At 37.7% G+C, this 15,546-nt stretch overlaps 1 protein-coding gene across 3 annotated transcripts in view; it reads left to right on the top strand.

The window, feature by feature from the left end:
- Positions 1-15,546, top strand: part of WASF1 (WASP family member 1) — a 132,998-nt gene that overhangs the window by 75,036 nt on the left and 42,416 nt on the right. For all 3 annotated transcript variants that reach the window (XM_077162645.1, XM_077162646.1, XM_077162644.1), the window contains exon 2: positions 2,164-2,324. In XM_077162645.1, the coding sequence (XP_077018760.1) occupies positions 2,192-2,324 (133 nt within the window). In that variant the 5' untranslated portion in view covers positions 2,164-2,191. The remainder of the gene's footprint in view (positions 1-2,163; positions 2,325-15,546) is intronic.

Here is a 15,546-nt window from a genome sequence, read left to right as displayed (position 1 = left end):
CCAGGGAGACTTTCATCCCTGGGTATCATGTCCCACGTAGCAGTGAGGGCAATGATTTCACTTGGCAAGTTGGGCTTTGAGAGAGTGATGGCCAATTGATTTTTGACATGAATGCTGAGGGAAGGAATAGTCTCTTCAACAGGTGGTGCTGGGAAAATTGGATATCCATATGCAAAAGAATGATGATGGACCACTATCTCACACCATTCACAAAACTCAACTCAGAATGAATCATGAACCTAAACATAAGAACCAGAACTATAAAAGTCCTAGAAGAAAACACAGGGAAACATCTTAAGAACCTTGTGTTATATAATGGTTTCTTAGATTTTATACCAAAAACATGAGCAATAAAGGATAAATAGATAAATGGGACTTAAGCAATATTAAAAAGTTTTATGCATCAGTGAACTTTATCATGAAAGTAAAAAGACAACTTATAGAATGGGAAAAATTTTTGGAAGCCATGTATCTGATAAGGGCTTAATATCCATACTATATGAAGAAATCCTACAATTCAGCAACAAAAAGACAAACAGCCGAAGTTAAAAATGAACAAAAGACATTTCTCCAAAGAAAATAACAAATGGACAATAAGCACATTAAAAGATGCTTATTAGCCATTAAAGAAATACAAATCAAAACCATAATGAGATGCCATTTCAGACACATTGGAAGGCTACTACTGAAAAACAAAACAACAAAAAAATATAACATGGTGGAGTAGATTGGAGAAAAAGGAACACTTGTTCATTGTCGATAGGAATAAAATAGTGCAGCCTCTGTGAAAAGCAGTTTGGTGGTTCTTCAGAAAGTTGAGTATCAAATTACCATTTGACCCAGCAATTCCACTTCTGAGTACATACCTAAAAGAAGTGAAAACAGGGACTCACACAGCTTCAAGTGATATTTGCACACTGATGTTCATTGTGGCAATTCACAATAAGTGAAAAATGGAAGCAACCCAAATGTCCATTAAAAGATGAATGGATAAACAAAATGTTAATATATTCATGCAAGGGAATATTATTTGGGTGTAAAAAAAGAATAAGGTTCTGATTTATGCAAGAACATAATGAACCTTAAAGATATCATGTGAGTGAAATAAGCCAGACACAAAAGCACCAATATCATGTGATCTCATTTTATAAATAGAGTATGCAAATTCATAGAATCAGAAACCAGAATACAAGTTACTTGGAATTATGCTTAATGTGTACATTTTCTGTTTGTGATGATGGAAAAATTTTGGTAATGGATGGTGATGATGGTAGCACAACATTGTGAATTTTATACTTGAGTGTGCTTAAAAGGGGGAAATTTTAGGTCATATATGTTACCAGAATAAAAATTTTAAAAATACATAGAACTGTGCAACTCAAAGACTGAATCTTAATACAAAGTATGGACTGTAGTTAATGGTATAATTATACTAATATTATTTCATCAGTTGTAATAAAGGTACCATACTAGTGACAAAGGGTTAATAAAAGGGTAAATTTCATGTGTAGGGAGGAGGTATATGGGAACTGTACTTTCTGCATAAATTTTCTGTAAACCTACAATGGCTCTAATAAAAAATATGGAAATAAAGAAACATAAAACGTTTCAAGGGTAATTTGAATAGTGCTTGCCTTCCTCTCATCACAGAATTTATGATAGCAGACAAACAGAGCAATCACCTATTCGGTTTTGGCGAATCATCTTACTCCTTTCTTTTAAATTTAGATCACTTTCCCATACTTTATCCTTTGACATTTTCAATATCCTGAGAGATCTCCAAGAGCTGGGACTGCTTCTTCCTTTTTTGTCACAGCCCCTTTCTTCATTTACGTAGATAAATTCAACTTCAGTAAGTTCCTGTGGCTGCATATCTAGAGTCTATAGAACAGCAACAGGGTCACCATTGCCATTGTCAGGTATTTCTCCAGTAATATCGCTTAAGTTCAATTTGAATTTCACTTTCAGCATTATCAATTTTTGTTTCTTTGTTGCACTTTTATCTTCTTGGCCAAATTCCCTCTTTCATTTACCCATTTTGCAAAATTTCATGTGGGTTTATTACTGGGTGGCAAGAAAATAATTTATTCTTTAATGTGAAAGATAGGATCTTATTGGGTTGAAATTAAATAACGTTAATTTTTATTGTTTGATTTCCTACAGGTGAATTAGCATACAAGTTGATCTCAAGATGCCATTAGTGAAAAGAAACATCGATCCTAGGCACTTGTGCCACACAGCGCTGCCTAGAGGAATTAAGAATGAACTGGAATGTGTAACCAATATTTCTTTGGCAAATATAATTAGACAACTAAGTAGCCTAAGTAAGTATTTTATATTAATAATAATATTACTCATAAACAAGAACGTTATGCTTTAAAGTATTAAGAATATATTATTGTGATTATTTTGGGGGTGGAGTGGGGACTGTATTTGGTATGTATCCTGAAAATGCAGTCATTTTTTAAGTAAAATTGAGTTTTATAATTACTTTTGAAATTTGCAAAAAGTATGAGGTAACTTTAAAAAGGTAAAATTCCAATAAGCTGTTCATTTATTTATCTCTTCAAACCTTTATTGGAACCTTAGGGTAGTAAGACTTCTCATACTTGAAAATATTTTGTCTATTCATTACACAGCGTTTGGGAGTTTTTCAAAAGTAATATAGGTGTTATACAATTTAAGTGTAAGTACTCTGTCATATGTGTTTGTGTATGTATATGTGTGTGTATGTATATATATACTAAGGTATGCCTATAGTCAGAAAAATGTATGTACTTGTCTGGTACACATTTGGTGTATACCATTAATGTGTCCCGTAGACTCAGTAATATTTGAGTACCCATTGTGTTAATCAAAGCACCATGGAACAATCAAAAGAAATGGAAGATATAATTTTGAGAACTGTTTCTTTTTCTGAATTTTATCACATCTGTTTTACCTATTTTTATGACACCATTTTCATATTTGATATAACTACGTGACTCTACTTATTTTCTGTTATTCGAATTTCTGGTTTATGTGGAATTTTGAGCCACTAAAGCAGAACTTGCTTAACTATCTTTAAGGGATACTTAAACAATTCTTATTATCATATCTGCTCCCAATTCCCTCCAGATAAGGAGTTATGTAGACTAACAGACATATACATACTGGAAGCACTGTGTTAATAAAGCTTTGTAAAAAGAAGTTTTGTGACTTTTAAGAACTAGATTCACTTTAAGTTCCCTGAGGAAAAAGATAAGGGATACTTTCAAATGCTTATTATCCCATTTAAATACATTTTGAGTGAGGAAAGAGATCCTTCAAGGGAAAGCGTCAAATCTGGATATTGATAATCCTTGAGGTATAACTAGAAAAATTCCTTAAATACAAACAGACAACCTTATTCTTCTTGAATTTACCTTTCAAATTTCCTTTCTTTTCTCTTCCTAAAACTTGCTCTATACCATAAAGTGCCCAGTATTATTTATTGAAGCAAATAAATTTACCCCAGCTAGATGTTTTCTGTCTGAGGGCTGACTATCCATACAATAACCCTTAATCCATTTAGTGCTCCAAGTATATTGGGAAATAGATTAAGTCTCTAAAAATTTGTAGCCCTGTTTAACAAAATCCTTAGAGACAAAAAATATATGTCATCAATCATACTGTAGCCAAGAAATTAGGATTTAAGTGATAATTTCGATTACTGAATCATTATTACATATTCCTTTTTGCTTTCTGGTATATTGAAGAAATGAGGGAAATACCTGAAATCTCTAAATTATAATCTGGCTACCTTGATCTCTGATAATGATTGTATAGCCTTTATCTTTGCCCCTGTGATTGTAAAACCTTGGGACTAACCTTCATTTGTACCCAGTTAGTCCAGTTTTACAATTTTAGAGCCTGGTAATCACTAAAGACAACACCTAATGTTTATTAATGAAGGGTCTTGGGTCAGTCCAGAACTAACCCACCTTTAGTCCAAAACTATCCTGATAAACAAGACTAGATCTCACCAAAGTGGGCCCTCCAGACATGTGCAGTAGCTTACACTTTAATCTACAAATCACCTATTCCTCATTACAATACTAAAAATCACACCCATCATCATATTAAGGCCACCATTTTCTTACATATGTTCTGCAACTAAGCATGTAATCCATCTGGGGCCACTGTGCTCATTATCCTAAATGCCCATCTTTTTCTCTAATATAGCTATTAGAATTACTGCAGTTCAGAGAGAGACAGTCTTTGGACAAGTAGTCCATCTACTCTTCTGTTCCGTGCTTAGTAATAAACTTTCTTTCTCTCTTTGAGACCCTGGTGTCTCAGAAATTGGTCATTTGAGTACAATACGGCGAAAGAATCTACCACATTTATCCAGTAACAATATCAGTCAGAGAAACATTTTTTAAGAGTTCTTTTGTAAAAAGTAGGAAAAGATTGTACCCTGAAGCTAATTTATTTAGGGTTTGACTGTACCCGCAGATAACCATTATTCTGAAGGGTGTGATTGTGTTAGAGATGTTGACCCTTCCTAATCTCATTTCCTCTCAGGGCTTTGGATCAGAATCTTCCTGATCCCATTCTAACAGAAAGGATAACATAAGGATTAACTAGCATTTTAGCAGCCCCCTAAAAAATGTCAAAAGATTGAGCATGGGTAGGTAAGTGGTAGCAGCACAAGCACTAGTGAAAACAAATGTAGTGAATGTGTAAGTGGTGGCAAAAGATGAAAAGTTTGGGTAGAATCCGTCAGTTACTTAAGTAGAGAAGAAATCATTTTTTTAAAGAACTTAGTTACAAATAATTTCAAAGGGAAAAAAAGGTTCAAGGCAATTCAAAGATGGTGAATTATTTTGGTTTTTTTTTTTAAGTAATAGTCTTTGAAAATCTAAAACTGGACCATATTAAGCCAGTGAAAAAATATAAAAATAGATTTTCTCTTCCGTTCAATCCATCATACACACTGTGAATAGATTTATTGTTCTCAAGCCCAAACAGAATAATGTTACTACCCTGTTTAAAAGCTTCTAACTGCCCTTACATTGACAACCAAGTAAAATAAGGCCTGTGGCACAGACGGGGATACAGGGACAAAGAAGTAAACCAAACTGTGTTCTTCGAATATGCTACCCTCACGCATGCCACCCCCACCTCATGATCTGCAACTACCCACCCACCTACCTGAACCCTGTCGCACACCCCCCCCTCAAAGTACCCCCTCCCTGGCCCCTCCCTGCACATCCCTACCCCATGGATGCGTACAAGCCTGTCCCAGCCACCTACCTCTTCTGCAGGAACTCACAGTCTTGCCCCATGCCCCCGCCCCAAGGCCCGTGTACCCACAGCCAGCCCTTTAACCCCCTCTCCCCCTCCCTGCCCCCTGCAGGCAATCACCTGTGTATCCAGGCTACAGGCACTCACCTTCAATCCTGGCTGGTATGCCCTCCTGACCACTCACCCCCACCCCTAGCTCTGCACAAAGGCATATCATTATCTAGTACGCCCAGACACAGGCACGTGCCCACTCAAACCACACACCCTCAGACCATGTAGGCATAATCCCACCCCTCTTTCCCTGAGCTCTGCATGTGCACACCAGAGCCCCACCCCCCGCCTCTGCCCAGACCCGAGTATACCAGGGCCTTGCCCTCCAGATCCACACACACACACCACAGCCCTGATCCACGCACCAGCACAGCCACATCCACTCTGCCGGGTACCCACGTATCTGTGCACAGTCCTCTTGACCCTGTGCCCCACCCCCACCCCACACATGTGCACATCCTTACCCCACCCCACGGCATAAGTGCCCTTCTCCCACACTTCACAAGTGCTCTCAGGCACATGTGTGCCACAAACCCTCTGCCCTGCACAAGAAGGTACCCCTACCCTACCCCACCCCACCCCAGCACTTGTGGACCTGCGCCAGGGCCCTCCCCACCCATCATACCCACCCCTGACACACGTCCGAAAACCTCTATGACCCCTGATTAACACTAGAAATATAAATTAGTTCTTGCGAGAACTACTTCAAAGGTATGATTCATGTACAAAGAGTGTTTACAGGGTACAGGGTACATGGTACAGGGGGAAAACGGCTATTGCATGCTGTGGGCTATGTTTAAAAGGAAAACATTAGCACTACCACAGCAGCAGCAGAGATAAATAATGGGGGGAGGCACAAAAGTTATATATATATATATATATATATATATATATATATATGTATAAAAGTCTCTCTCTCTCTCTCTCTGTATACATATATATATATAAAATCTGATATTTAGAGATGAGAATGAAGCTGACCAGGTTGGGGTTAAAGTAATTCAGAACACAGGGTGGAGTTAAAGTAGTTCAGAACACAGGGATAAGGAAGGCAATGTCTTTTAGAACCACACATGCCCTTGGAGACCAAAGGAAGAAAGATTTATTTGGTCTGGACCAAAATTTTCTGTAGCACACAGTCTAAGTCAACCTACCTGTATAGCTTATTTGAACAACTGAAACACAGGGAGCCTAGAATAAGAAAGAGGTCCTTTAATCTTGTATAGCCTAATGTAATGCCTAGCTATAGCCTAGAGTATATTAAGCAGATAATTAGAAAGTATTGGCAAAATCCCGTGAGGGATGGGGGGAAAAATATGGAACTATTAATCCTTATCATCAGGTAATCCTCTGACACTGCATCAGACTTTAGGGACACCCAAATCAATAAGCCATGCCCTTAATCTTGAAGCTTACTCTTATGAAGCTTATGTAGGTAGCGGAGAAGCTTAGCCTACCTATAGGTATGCCTAAGAGTTACTTCTGGAGGACTCCTTTTGTTGCTCAAATGTGGCCTCACTCTCTCTAAGCCCAACTCTGCAAATGAAATCATTGCCCAATCCCCTACATGGAACATGACATCCAGAGGTGAAAGTCTCCATGGTGACATGGGAGATGACTCCCAGGGAAGAATCCAGAACTGGCACCATGGGATCAACAATTATGCCTTGACCAAAAGGGGGAAAAGAAGTGTAACTAATAAAGTATCAGTGGCAGAGAGAGTTCAAACAGTTGAGAGGCCACTCTGGAGGTTACTCTTATGCAAGCTTCAGTTACACATTGCTACCTATCATAACCTGCCAAACCCCAACCAGGACCATTCCAGTCAGTCCTAAAGAACACCTTGGGCAATATATAAGAGACAAGGGTTCCATGTACTAGTGTAACTTTCCAGAAACCTACAGCCTCCAGATGGGTCCCTGGACCAGATAAGTCCAGAAACCTAGGGCCCCAGCCTCTCCAGAACATCAGATAGTTTCATCTCCCTACCCCATATTATTGACAGACCCTTTGAACATGAAAAATTTATAATTGCCATAGCCAAAACACCCCTAAAGAGAGGAACAGAAAGATCAAAGGTGATGGTGGAGTTATACAGAGAAAATAGGATTTAGCAAATGAATATGATTCTTTTAGTTTCCAGTATCTTAGAGCGCTAGAAGTAAAAGCTAAAATTGTGGAATTGTAATTCATGTAAAACTCTGAAATATGTTCTGCAATTAACTGTGGTGCTGTGCTTTGAAATTTATTGCTTTTTTGTATATGTCATTTTTCAAAAAAAAAAAAAGGAAAAAAGTTTAAGCCTTCTAGCCTCCTATATTCTGGAGCAGCTAAAAGGAAAAATCTGAGCAGATCATATGGTAGCCTCCGACAAATTTAGGGATCTGTCCTGTAACTACTTGTTGAAAAGTGATTTGAAAATATTGCTTTTTTCTTCCTTTGCTTTGTATATATGTTATCCTATACAATAAAAAAGTTAAAAAACAAATAAGCTCTGTGACCTGTGCCCTGCCCCTACACACTCACACATTCACATGCTGGCACCCCTGGCCCCTCTCCCAGTGCAAGGACACATCCATGCCCCAAATTCTGTGCCCTGTATCCCATTCTCTTGACACTCATGACCCACACACTTCACTCACCCACCAGCATACTGCCCACATATCAGCCCCAACACAGCTGCTCAGCACCCCCATGTTTCCCCACCACACCCTGCTCCTGCACTCCAAGGCCTGCCTGAACTCCATCTTATCCCCACAGGCCTCATACCACACTTCTACAACCCCTTGACTCACACCTCATGCTCACAGGCACCAATGTAGAATCCCCAACCCGTACATATACCTGCATCACAACTAATCAAAGATGTCAGTTATGTGGTATGTGCTATTTTTCTGTTCTTTCAAATTCTTCTTTATACTCTTACAGTGTCTTTTTCATCTCCTTTATGACATTAGCCATCCCACTGATTTTATTTCGTAAAGTTATATGAACATCTTTGATATGAAGAAACTAGAGAACTTAGATAAAATGGACAAATTCCTGGAAACACACAAACAAGCTACACTGACTCAAATCACAAGTAAAGAGATTCAAACAGTCATCAAAAATCTTCCTACAAATGGAAGGAGGAACTGTTGTATATACATACAGTAGACTACTGAATTGCTGCAAGAAGGAATGAAGTTTTGAGGCATGCAACTAGGTGAATGAACCTTGAGGACAGTAAGTTGAATGAAAGGCAGAAACAAAAAGACAAATATTATTATACCTGGCTCATATGGACTAACTATGCTATAAAAACTCAGTGAATTGAAGTCCAGAACATGGGTTATCAGGTTGGGGCCTATTGTAAAGGGTCCTAGATTGCAAATTCTTACAGCAGTCATATATATTCAGGAGCAGTAACTGTTATTTATAATGTCTGTGATACCGAGCTATTGGTATATAACCTGGTCGTTCTCAGCAACCCCAGGCATTTGTGTGATACTTGAGACTCAGAGTTAGGGCTCTGCAGCTATGAAAGTCAGCATTACCCCATACAACAACTGTTAAAAATTTGAAAAAAATCAGACTTCAACTAGAGATATGAAGGAAGCTGATCTGGATAGGACTGGGGTAGATCAGAATACAGGTTAAAGGATGAGATCACCCTTATTTTAAAACTTCAACTTCTGTATAAGGCCAAAGGGAGAGATGTTTAGTTAGTATAAAATTTATATTTTCGGTAGTATATTACCTAATTTACTTTGTATGGTTGCTTTAGTTGAACACCATAAGTACGTGGAATCTTGAATAGGCCGTGAGGTTTTGTTGGTTTGTCAAGGTTAGTGTGATGCCCCAATATACCCAGAGTAATTTGGGCAGTAAATAAAGAAGTATTTGCAAAGTCTCCTTGGGGAACTGTGGAGAAGGGAGGAAATATTCAACTTCCCTATTTGGAGAATTTCTGATATTCTTGCAAGCAGTGGAGACAACCAAATCAATAGGCTGAGCCCTTGATTTTGTAGTTTACCCCTATGAAATTATTCCTGCAAAGGATAGGCTAAGTCTACTTAAAATTATGCCTTAAACAAAAATTATGCCTAAACATCACTTCCAGAGAACCTCTTTCGTTGCTCAGATGTGCCTTTCTCTCTAAGCCAAGTTGGCAGATGAACTCATTGCCCTCCCACTATGTGAGACATGACTCCCAGGAATGTAAATCTCCCTGGCAACATGGGGCAGAAATCTCAGGATGAGCCAGGACCTGGCATCATGGGATTGAAAAAGTCTTCTTAACCAAAAAGGGAAAGAGATAAATGAGAAAAAATTAAGTTTCAGTAGCTGAGAGATTTCAAACTGAGTCAAGAAGTTACTCTGGAGGTTATTCCTAAGCATTTTATTGATATCCCTTTTTGGCTTATGGTGTATTGGAGCGGCTAGAGGGAAATATCTGAAACTGTTGAGCTGTGTTCCAGTAGCCTTCATTCTTGAAGACGATTGTATAAAGATATAACATTTATCATGTGACTGTGTAATTATGAAAACCTTGTGTCTAATGATCCTTTTATCCAGGTATGGAGAGATGAGTGAAAAAATATATAGATAAAAATAAATAAATAATAATAGGGGGGTTTGGGGTTAAGTAAATACTAGTGGCCAATAAGGGGGGGTAAGGGGTATAGGATGTATGAGAGTTTTCTTTTTTCCTTTTATTTCTTTTTCTGGAGTGATGCAAATGTTCTAAAAATGATCATGGTGATGAATACACAACTATGTGATGATATTGTGAGCCACTGATTGTATACCATGTATGGATAGTATGTGTGTGAAGATTTGTCAATAAAAATATTTTAAAAAATGAAAAAAAAAAATCTTCCTACAAAGAAAAGCCCAGGGCCAGATAGTGTCATTGGGGAATTTTATCAAACATTCCAGAAAGAACTAACACCAATCCTGGTTACATTTTCCAAGAAATTGAGGAAAAAGAAACACTACCTAATTTGTTTTATGAGGCTAACCTAATTTTAATACCAAAAATAGGTAAAGATGCTACAAAAAAGAACTACAGACCAATCTCCCTAATGAACATAGATGTAAAAATTCTCAACAAAATATTAGCAAATTGAATCCAACAGCACATTAAAAGAATTATGTACCACAACCAAGTGTGGTTTTATACCACGAATGCAAGTATGGTTCAACACAAGAAAATCTGTTAATGTAATACAGCATATTAACAAGTTAAAAGGTAAAAATCATACCATCTCGATTGATGCTGAAAAGGCATTTGACAAAATTCAGCATACTTTCCTGATAAAAGCACTTCAATAGGTAGGAATCACAGGTAACTTCCTCGACATGATAAAAAGCATATATGACAAAACCCATAGCCAGCCTTGTACTCAATAGTGAGAGGCTGAAATCTTTCCCCCTAAGATCAGGAACAAGACAAGAATGCCCTCTGTCACCATTATTATTCAAGATTGTACTAAAAGTTCTAGCTACAGCAATCAGGCAAGATAAAGAAATAAAAGGCATCCAAATTGGAAAGGAAGAAGTAAAACTTTCATTATTTGCAGATAATATGATACTAGGAAAATCCTGAGAAATCTACAATGAAATAACTTGAGCTTATAAACAAATTCCACTACCACTACTCGGTATATACCCAGAAGAGTTGAAAGCAGTGACACAAACAGAGATTTGTACACGGATGTTCATAGTAGCACTATTCACAGTTGCTTAAAGATGGAAACAATCCAAGTGCCCATCAGGAAACGAGTGGATTAACAGATTGTAGTGTATACATACAATGGAATATTATGCAACAGTAAGACAAAATGACATCCTGAACCACATGACAAGATGGGTGAGCCTAGAGGACATAATTCTGAGTGAAAGCCAGACACAGAAGGACAGATACTGTATGATTCCACTTTTATGGCCATGGTAAAGGTAAAATCAGAGGCTTATAAAACAGAATATAGGGGACCTAGTGATAAACAGAAGCTTGAGATGGGTGGACAGTTTGCTAATGAGGTTGAACTTAATGGTAAGGGAATAGATAGAAGTGAAGGCCATTCACTAGTGGGTCTAGAAGTAATATTACCATATTGAAGGTGAACATGATTGAAAGGGGTTTTATAGACTCCTGCATCCCATCATTTAACACTACAAATGTAAATAAATTCTTGCATGAACTACTACAAAGTTATGAATCTTGTACAAAGAGTGTATAATTTCAGCATATAGGGGGGAAAATGATATTGCATGCTCTGGGCTGTGTTTAACAGGAAAGCATCAATAGTACCACAGCAATACCAAGGGTACATAATGGGGGAAGAGACAAGAGTTAGGGAGAGGTATGGAACTTCTATTTTGTGAGGGTATGTGTGTTTACTGTCTATTTTTCTCTTGGGAACAATTAAATTATCTAAAGTTGAGAGTGTTGATAGACTGTTGACATTGGACACTATACATGAGGCCCGGCAGATAGAGGTGGCTGAAAGATGCACTAACTGGAAGTAGATTGGTGAGTGATAGTGTAAACATATGATCAATCACAGTGCTGCTACAAAAAGGAACGAAGTTGTGAGGCATGCAATGATGTGAATGAACATGTGGGACATTTGGTGAGGCAAAATAAGCCAGAAACAAAAGAGCAAATATTATATTCTCATTTAGAAAATACTTAAAAAAAAAATACTGGGACCTCGATTGTAAGCTCTTATAGCTGTCACATTTAATCCAGAGTGATCATAGTTATTTCTGGATTTTCAGGGGCTGTTTATATATATATATATATATATATATATATATATAAAACTTGATATTTAGAGATAAGAATGAAGCTGATCAGGTCAGGGTTAAAGTAATTCAAAAATCAGGGGTAAGGAAGACATTGCGTGTATTTCAGAACTTTGCCTACACTTTGAGACCAAGAGAAGAAAGTTTTATTATGCCCAATACCAAGGTTTTCTGTAGCACATAATCTAACTCAACCTGTCTGTATAGCTCATTTAAACAACTCGTACACATGGATCCCAGAATAAGTATGAGAGCCTTTAATCCTGTATAGTTTAAGATAATGCCTGGATACATCCCAGAGTATATTAAGCAAATAATCAAAAAGTATTGGCAAATTTCCCTGAGGAATGGGAGAAAATTTGTAGAACTATTAAACTTTACCACCAGGGAAACCTCGGATACTGTCCCAAACATTAGGGACACCCATATGAATAGGCCAAGCCCTTGATCTGGAGGCTTGCTCTTGTGAAGCTTATGTATATAGCAAAGAAGTTTAGCCTACTTATAGGTATGCCTAAGAGTCACCTCCAGAGGACCTCTTTTGTTGCTCAGATGTGGCCTTTTTATCTCTAAGCCCAACTTGGCAAGTGAAATCATTGCCCTCCCCACTACATGGGACATAACATCTAGGGATGAAAGTCTCCTTGGCAGCATGGTAAGCCTGGCCCTGGCATCGTGGGATCAATAATGCCATCCTGATCAAAAGGGGGGAAAGAAGTGTAACAAATAAGTATCAGTGGCTGAGAAAGTTCAAATAGAGTCAGATGTCACTCTTACACATGCTTTAGTTAGACATCACTACCTATCATAACTTGCCAAACCCCAACCAAAACCATTCCTGCCAGTCCTAAAGAATACCTAGGGCATTATATAAGATTCTACAAAGGTTCCATGCACTAGAGTAACTCTAAAATCTACAACCTCTAGATGGATCCCTGGACCAGATAAGTCCTGAAATACATAGGGGCCAGCCTCTCCAGAGTACTGTAGGGAGAGGACCATCTCCCTACACTATATTATTGACAGCCCCTTCTAACATGAAAAAGTTAGAATGGGAATAGCCAAATACCCCAAAAGAGGGGGAGAAAGGTCCAAAGCTAATGATGGAGTTATGCAGAGAAGGTTGGGTTTAACAAATGAGTATGAGTGCTGAATCATTGCACTGATACTTTTTTTAGTCTCCAGTACCTTAGAGCAGCTAGAAATAAAAACCTAAAATTACATAATTGTAACCCATACTAAACTCTGAAATCTGTTCTACAGCTTGTTGTGACATACTTTGAAATTTATTGCTTTTATGTGTTTATGTTACTTAAAGAGAACGAGTATAATAGAGAAAATAGGATTTAACAAATGAGTATAACTGCTGAATCATTATATTGATATTTCTGTTGGTCTCCAGTGTCTTGTAGCAGCTAGGAGAAAAAACAAAAATTTGCAGAACTGTAACCCATGCCAAACTTTAAAATCTGTTCTATAACTATTTGTTAAAATGTACTTGGAAAGTTGTTGATTTTTTGTATATATGTTATTTGTTACACACAAAAAAAAGTTTAAAAATATAATAATAAGACCTATGGGATATGGCCACCAACTGCCATGCAATCCAGGTTCCCCACTTTTTGATTTTGCACTATATGTTTTAGCCACACTACTCATGGACTTCTGTGTATCCATGCCTTTACATAGGCAGCTTCCTCTACCCAGAATAAGTTCTTTGGACATCTTTGTGTGTTAAAAGTGTGTGTCTTTCAAGGTTCAAAATTCACTTAAATATTTCTCTTTTTCTCTCAGTTCACATAGTACTTTTACCATACCTATTTCATCAAGCTTTGATCTCTTTATACCTCATATTTTATTAATTTGTTAAATTTTGATGTGGATACTGAGCAAACATGGGATTCCTTGCCTGATGCACACACAGCCAATCTATGACACCAGGGTTTCAAAGGAGAGTTTATTACTACCCAAAGCGAGGAGAACAGATGGCCTATCAGCACTAAGGCCTAAAATCTCTCTCTAGAATCTAAGGAATCTTGGGTGTTTATGGATTCAGACAAGGGGAGGTGTTGTTATCATTATAGTAACAAGTATAATCAACTACAATTTACAAAATGTAAAGGAGTAGAGCTAAGCAAAAGTAATCATTACAATAACAATTACATATAACTATAGTACCATGTAAGGTGTGGAACTAAGCGAAAATAACCATTGCAATAGCAAGTATAAACACTGAAGTCAACAGATAGAATTACCCCCCCCCCCCCTTATTTTTGTTCATTCCTCAGTCTTGAGGGCTATCTAGGCAAAGACCAGTCTGACTTTTTCATGCTGAAAAGGAATGTCAACTCTAAGGGCTGAGGGAATGGAACATCTTAGGTTGCAATTGTACATCTTATGTGAAATTTTGCTAGTGTAGTAGTTTATCCCAGTTATTCTGTTACAGCAAGCTTCTATCCTAAGTGTAAGATCCACTTTGCCTAATGATGGCAGAAACATAGTGATTAGGTTGAACATACCAATGAAATACTGATCGAACCCATCAAGCTTTTTAATAAAGGCAGATTTGCTGCTGATGGTAAAGTTTTATGAATAGTTCCTTGAGTCCACGTTTGTCCTAAAGTGCATCTGCCAGTCTGACATGGGGGCAACCAGGGACATAAGTTGGTGCCATATAATCTTTGAGTTCTGTTCAGAAGTACCCCAGGTCCATTAAACCAATCTGTCCCAAACAAGTCACTTTCTTGTACTAATATAGTTTGGAGACATTGCTCTGGAGGCAACAGTACCATTTTCATTGTACTATACGGATTATGTTAATGGGAGTGTTTTCGTTGTTCTCAACAGAGAGGGTCTGTCTTTCTTAATCTACTGTACCCAGGTGTTAGCCATACTGTGCCATCCCAAAGTTGTAAATAACTCTTTTCTCTAATTGTTAAATGTTTGGCCTTGTTGTCTAAACTGTTTGCATTATGAATGGCTTTTTCTACTATTATGCCATAAGATAAAGAAATTCAGTGTCTTGGCGTTTGCAAATTGATTGGCCATTTCTCTGGCTCTGTATTAGTTATGTATATGGTATCTATGGTCCCTTTTTGTTCTCACATCTCTTTTATTAATTTCCTTAGTTTTTTCCAGTCAGTTCCCTATAGGGGTGATACCTGCTAGAAACACTAGATATAGGTGATTGGCTGTCTAGCCAATAATCTGATTGATTTATAGAATTTGCATTGAGTGTGCCCATTGTGAAAAGACATTAATGTCAACATCCAGGGGTAAAAGTCTCCCTGGCACCATGGGGTCAACATTGCCATCCTGACCAAAAGGGAGAAAAGAAGTGTAACAAATAAGGTATCAGTGGCTGAGAGGGTTAAAATAGAGTTGAGAGGCTACTATGGAGGTCACTTACTGAAGCTTCAGTTAGAAGCCATAGTT

This window comes from Tamandua tetradactyla, chromosome 5, assembly GCF_023851605.1.
Source record: "Tamandua tetradactyla isolate mTamTet1 chromosome 5, mTamTet1.pri, whole genome shotgun sequence".
NCBI classification, from domain to species: Eukaryota; Metazoa; Chordata; class Mammalia; order Pilosa; family Myrmecophagidae; genus Tamandua; species Tamandua tetradactyla.
Note: the sequence above shows the minus strand (reverse complement) of the source record. Positions and strands in the feature narration are given on the sequence as shown.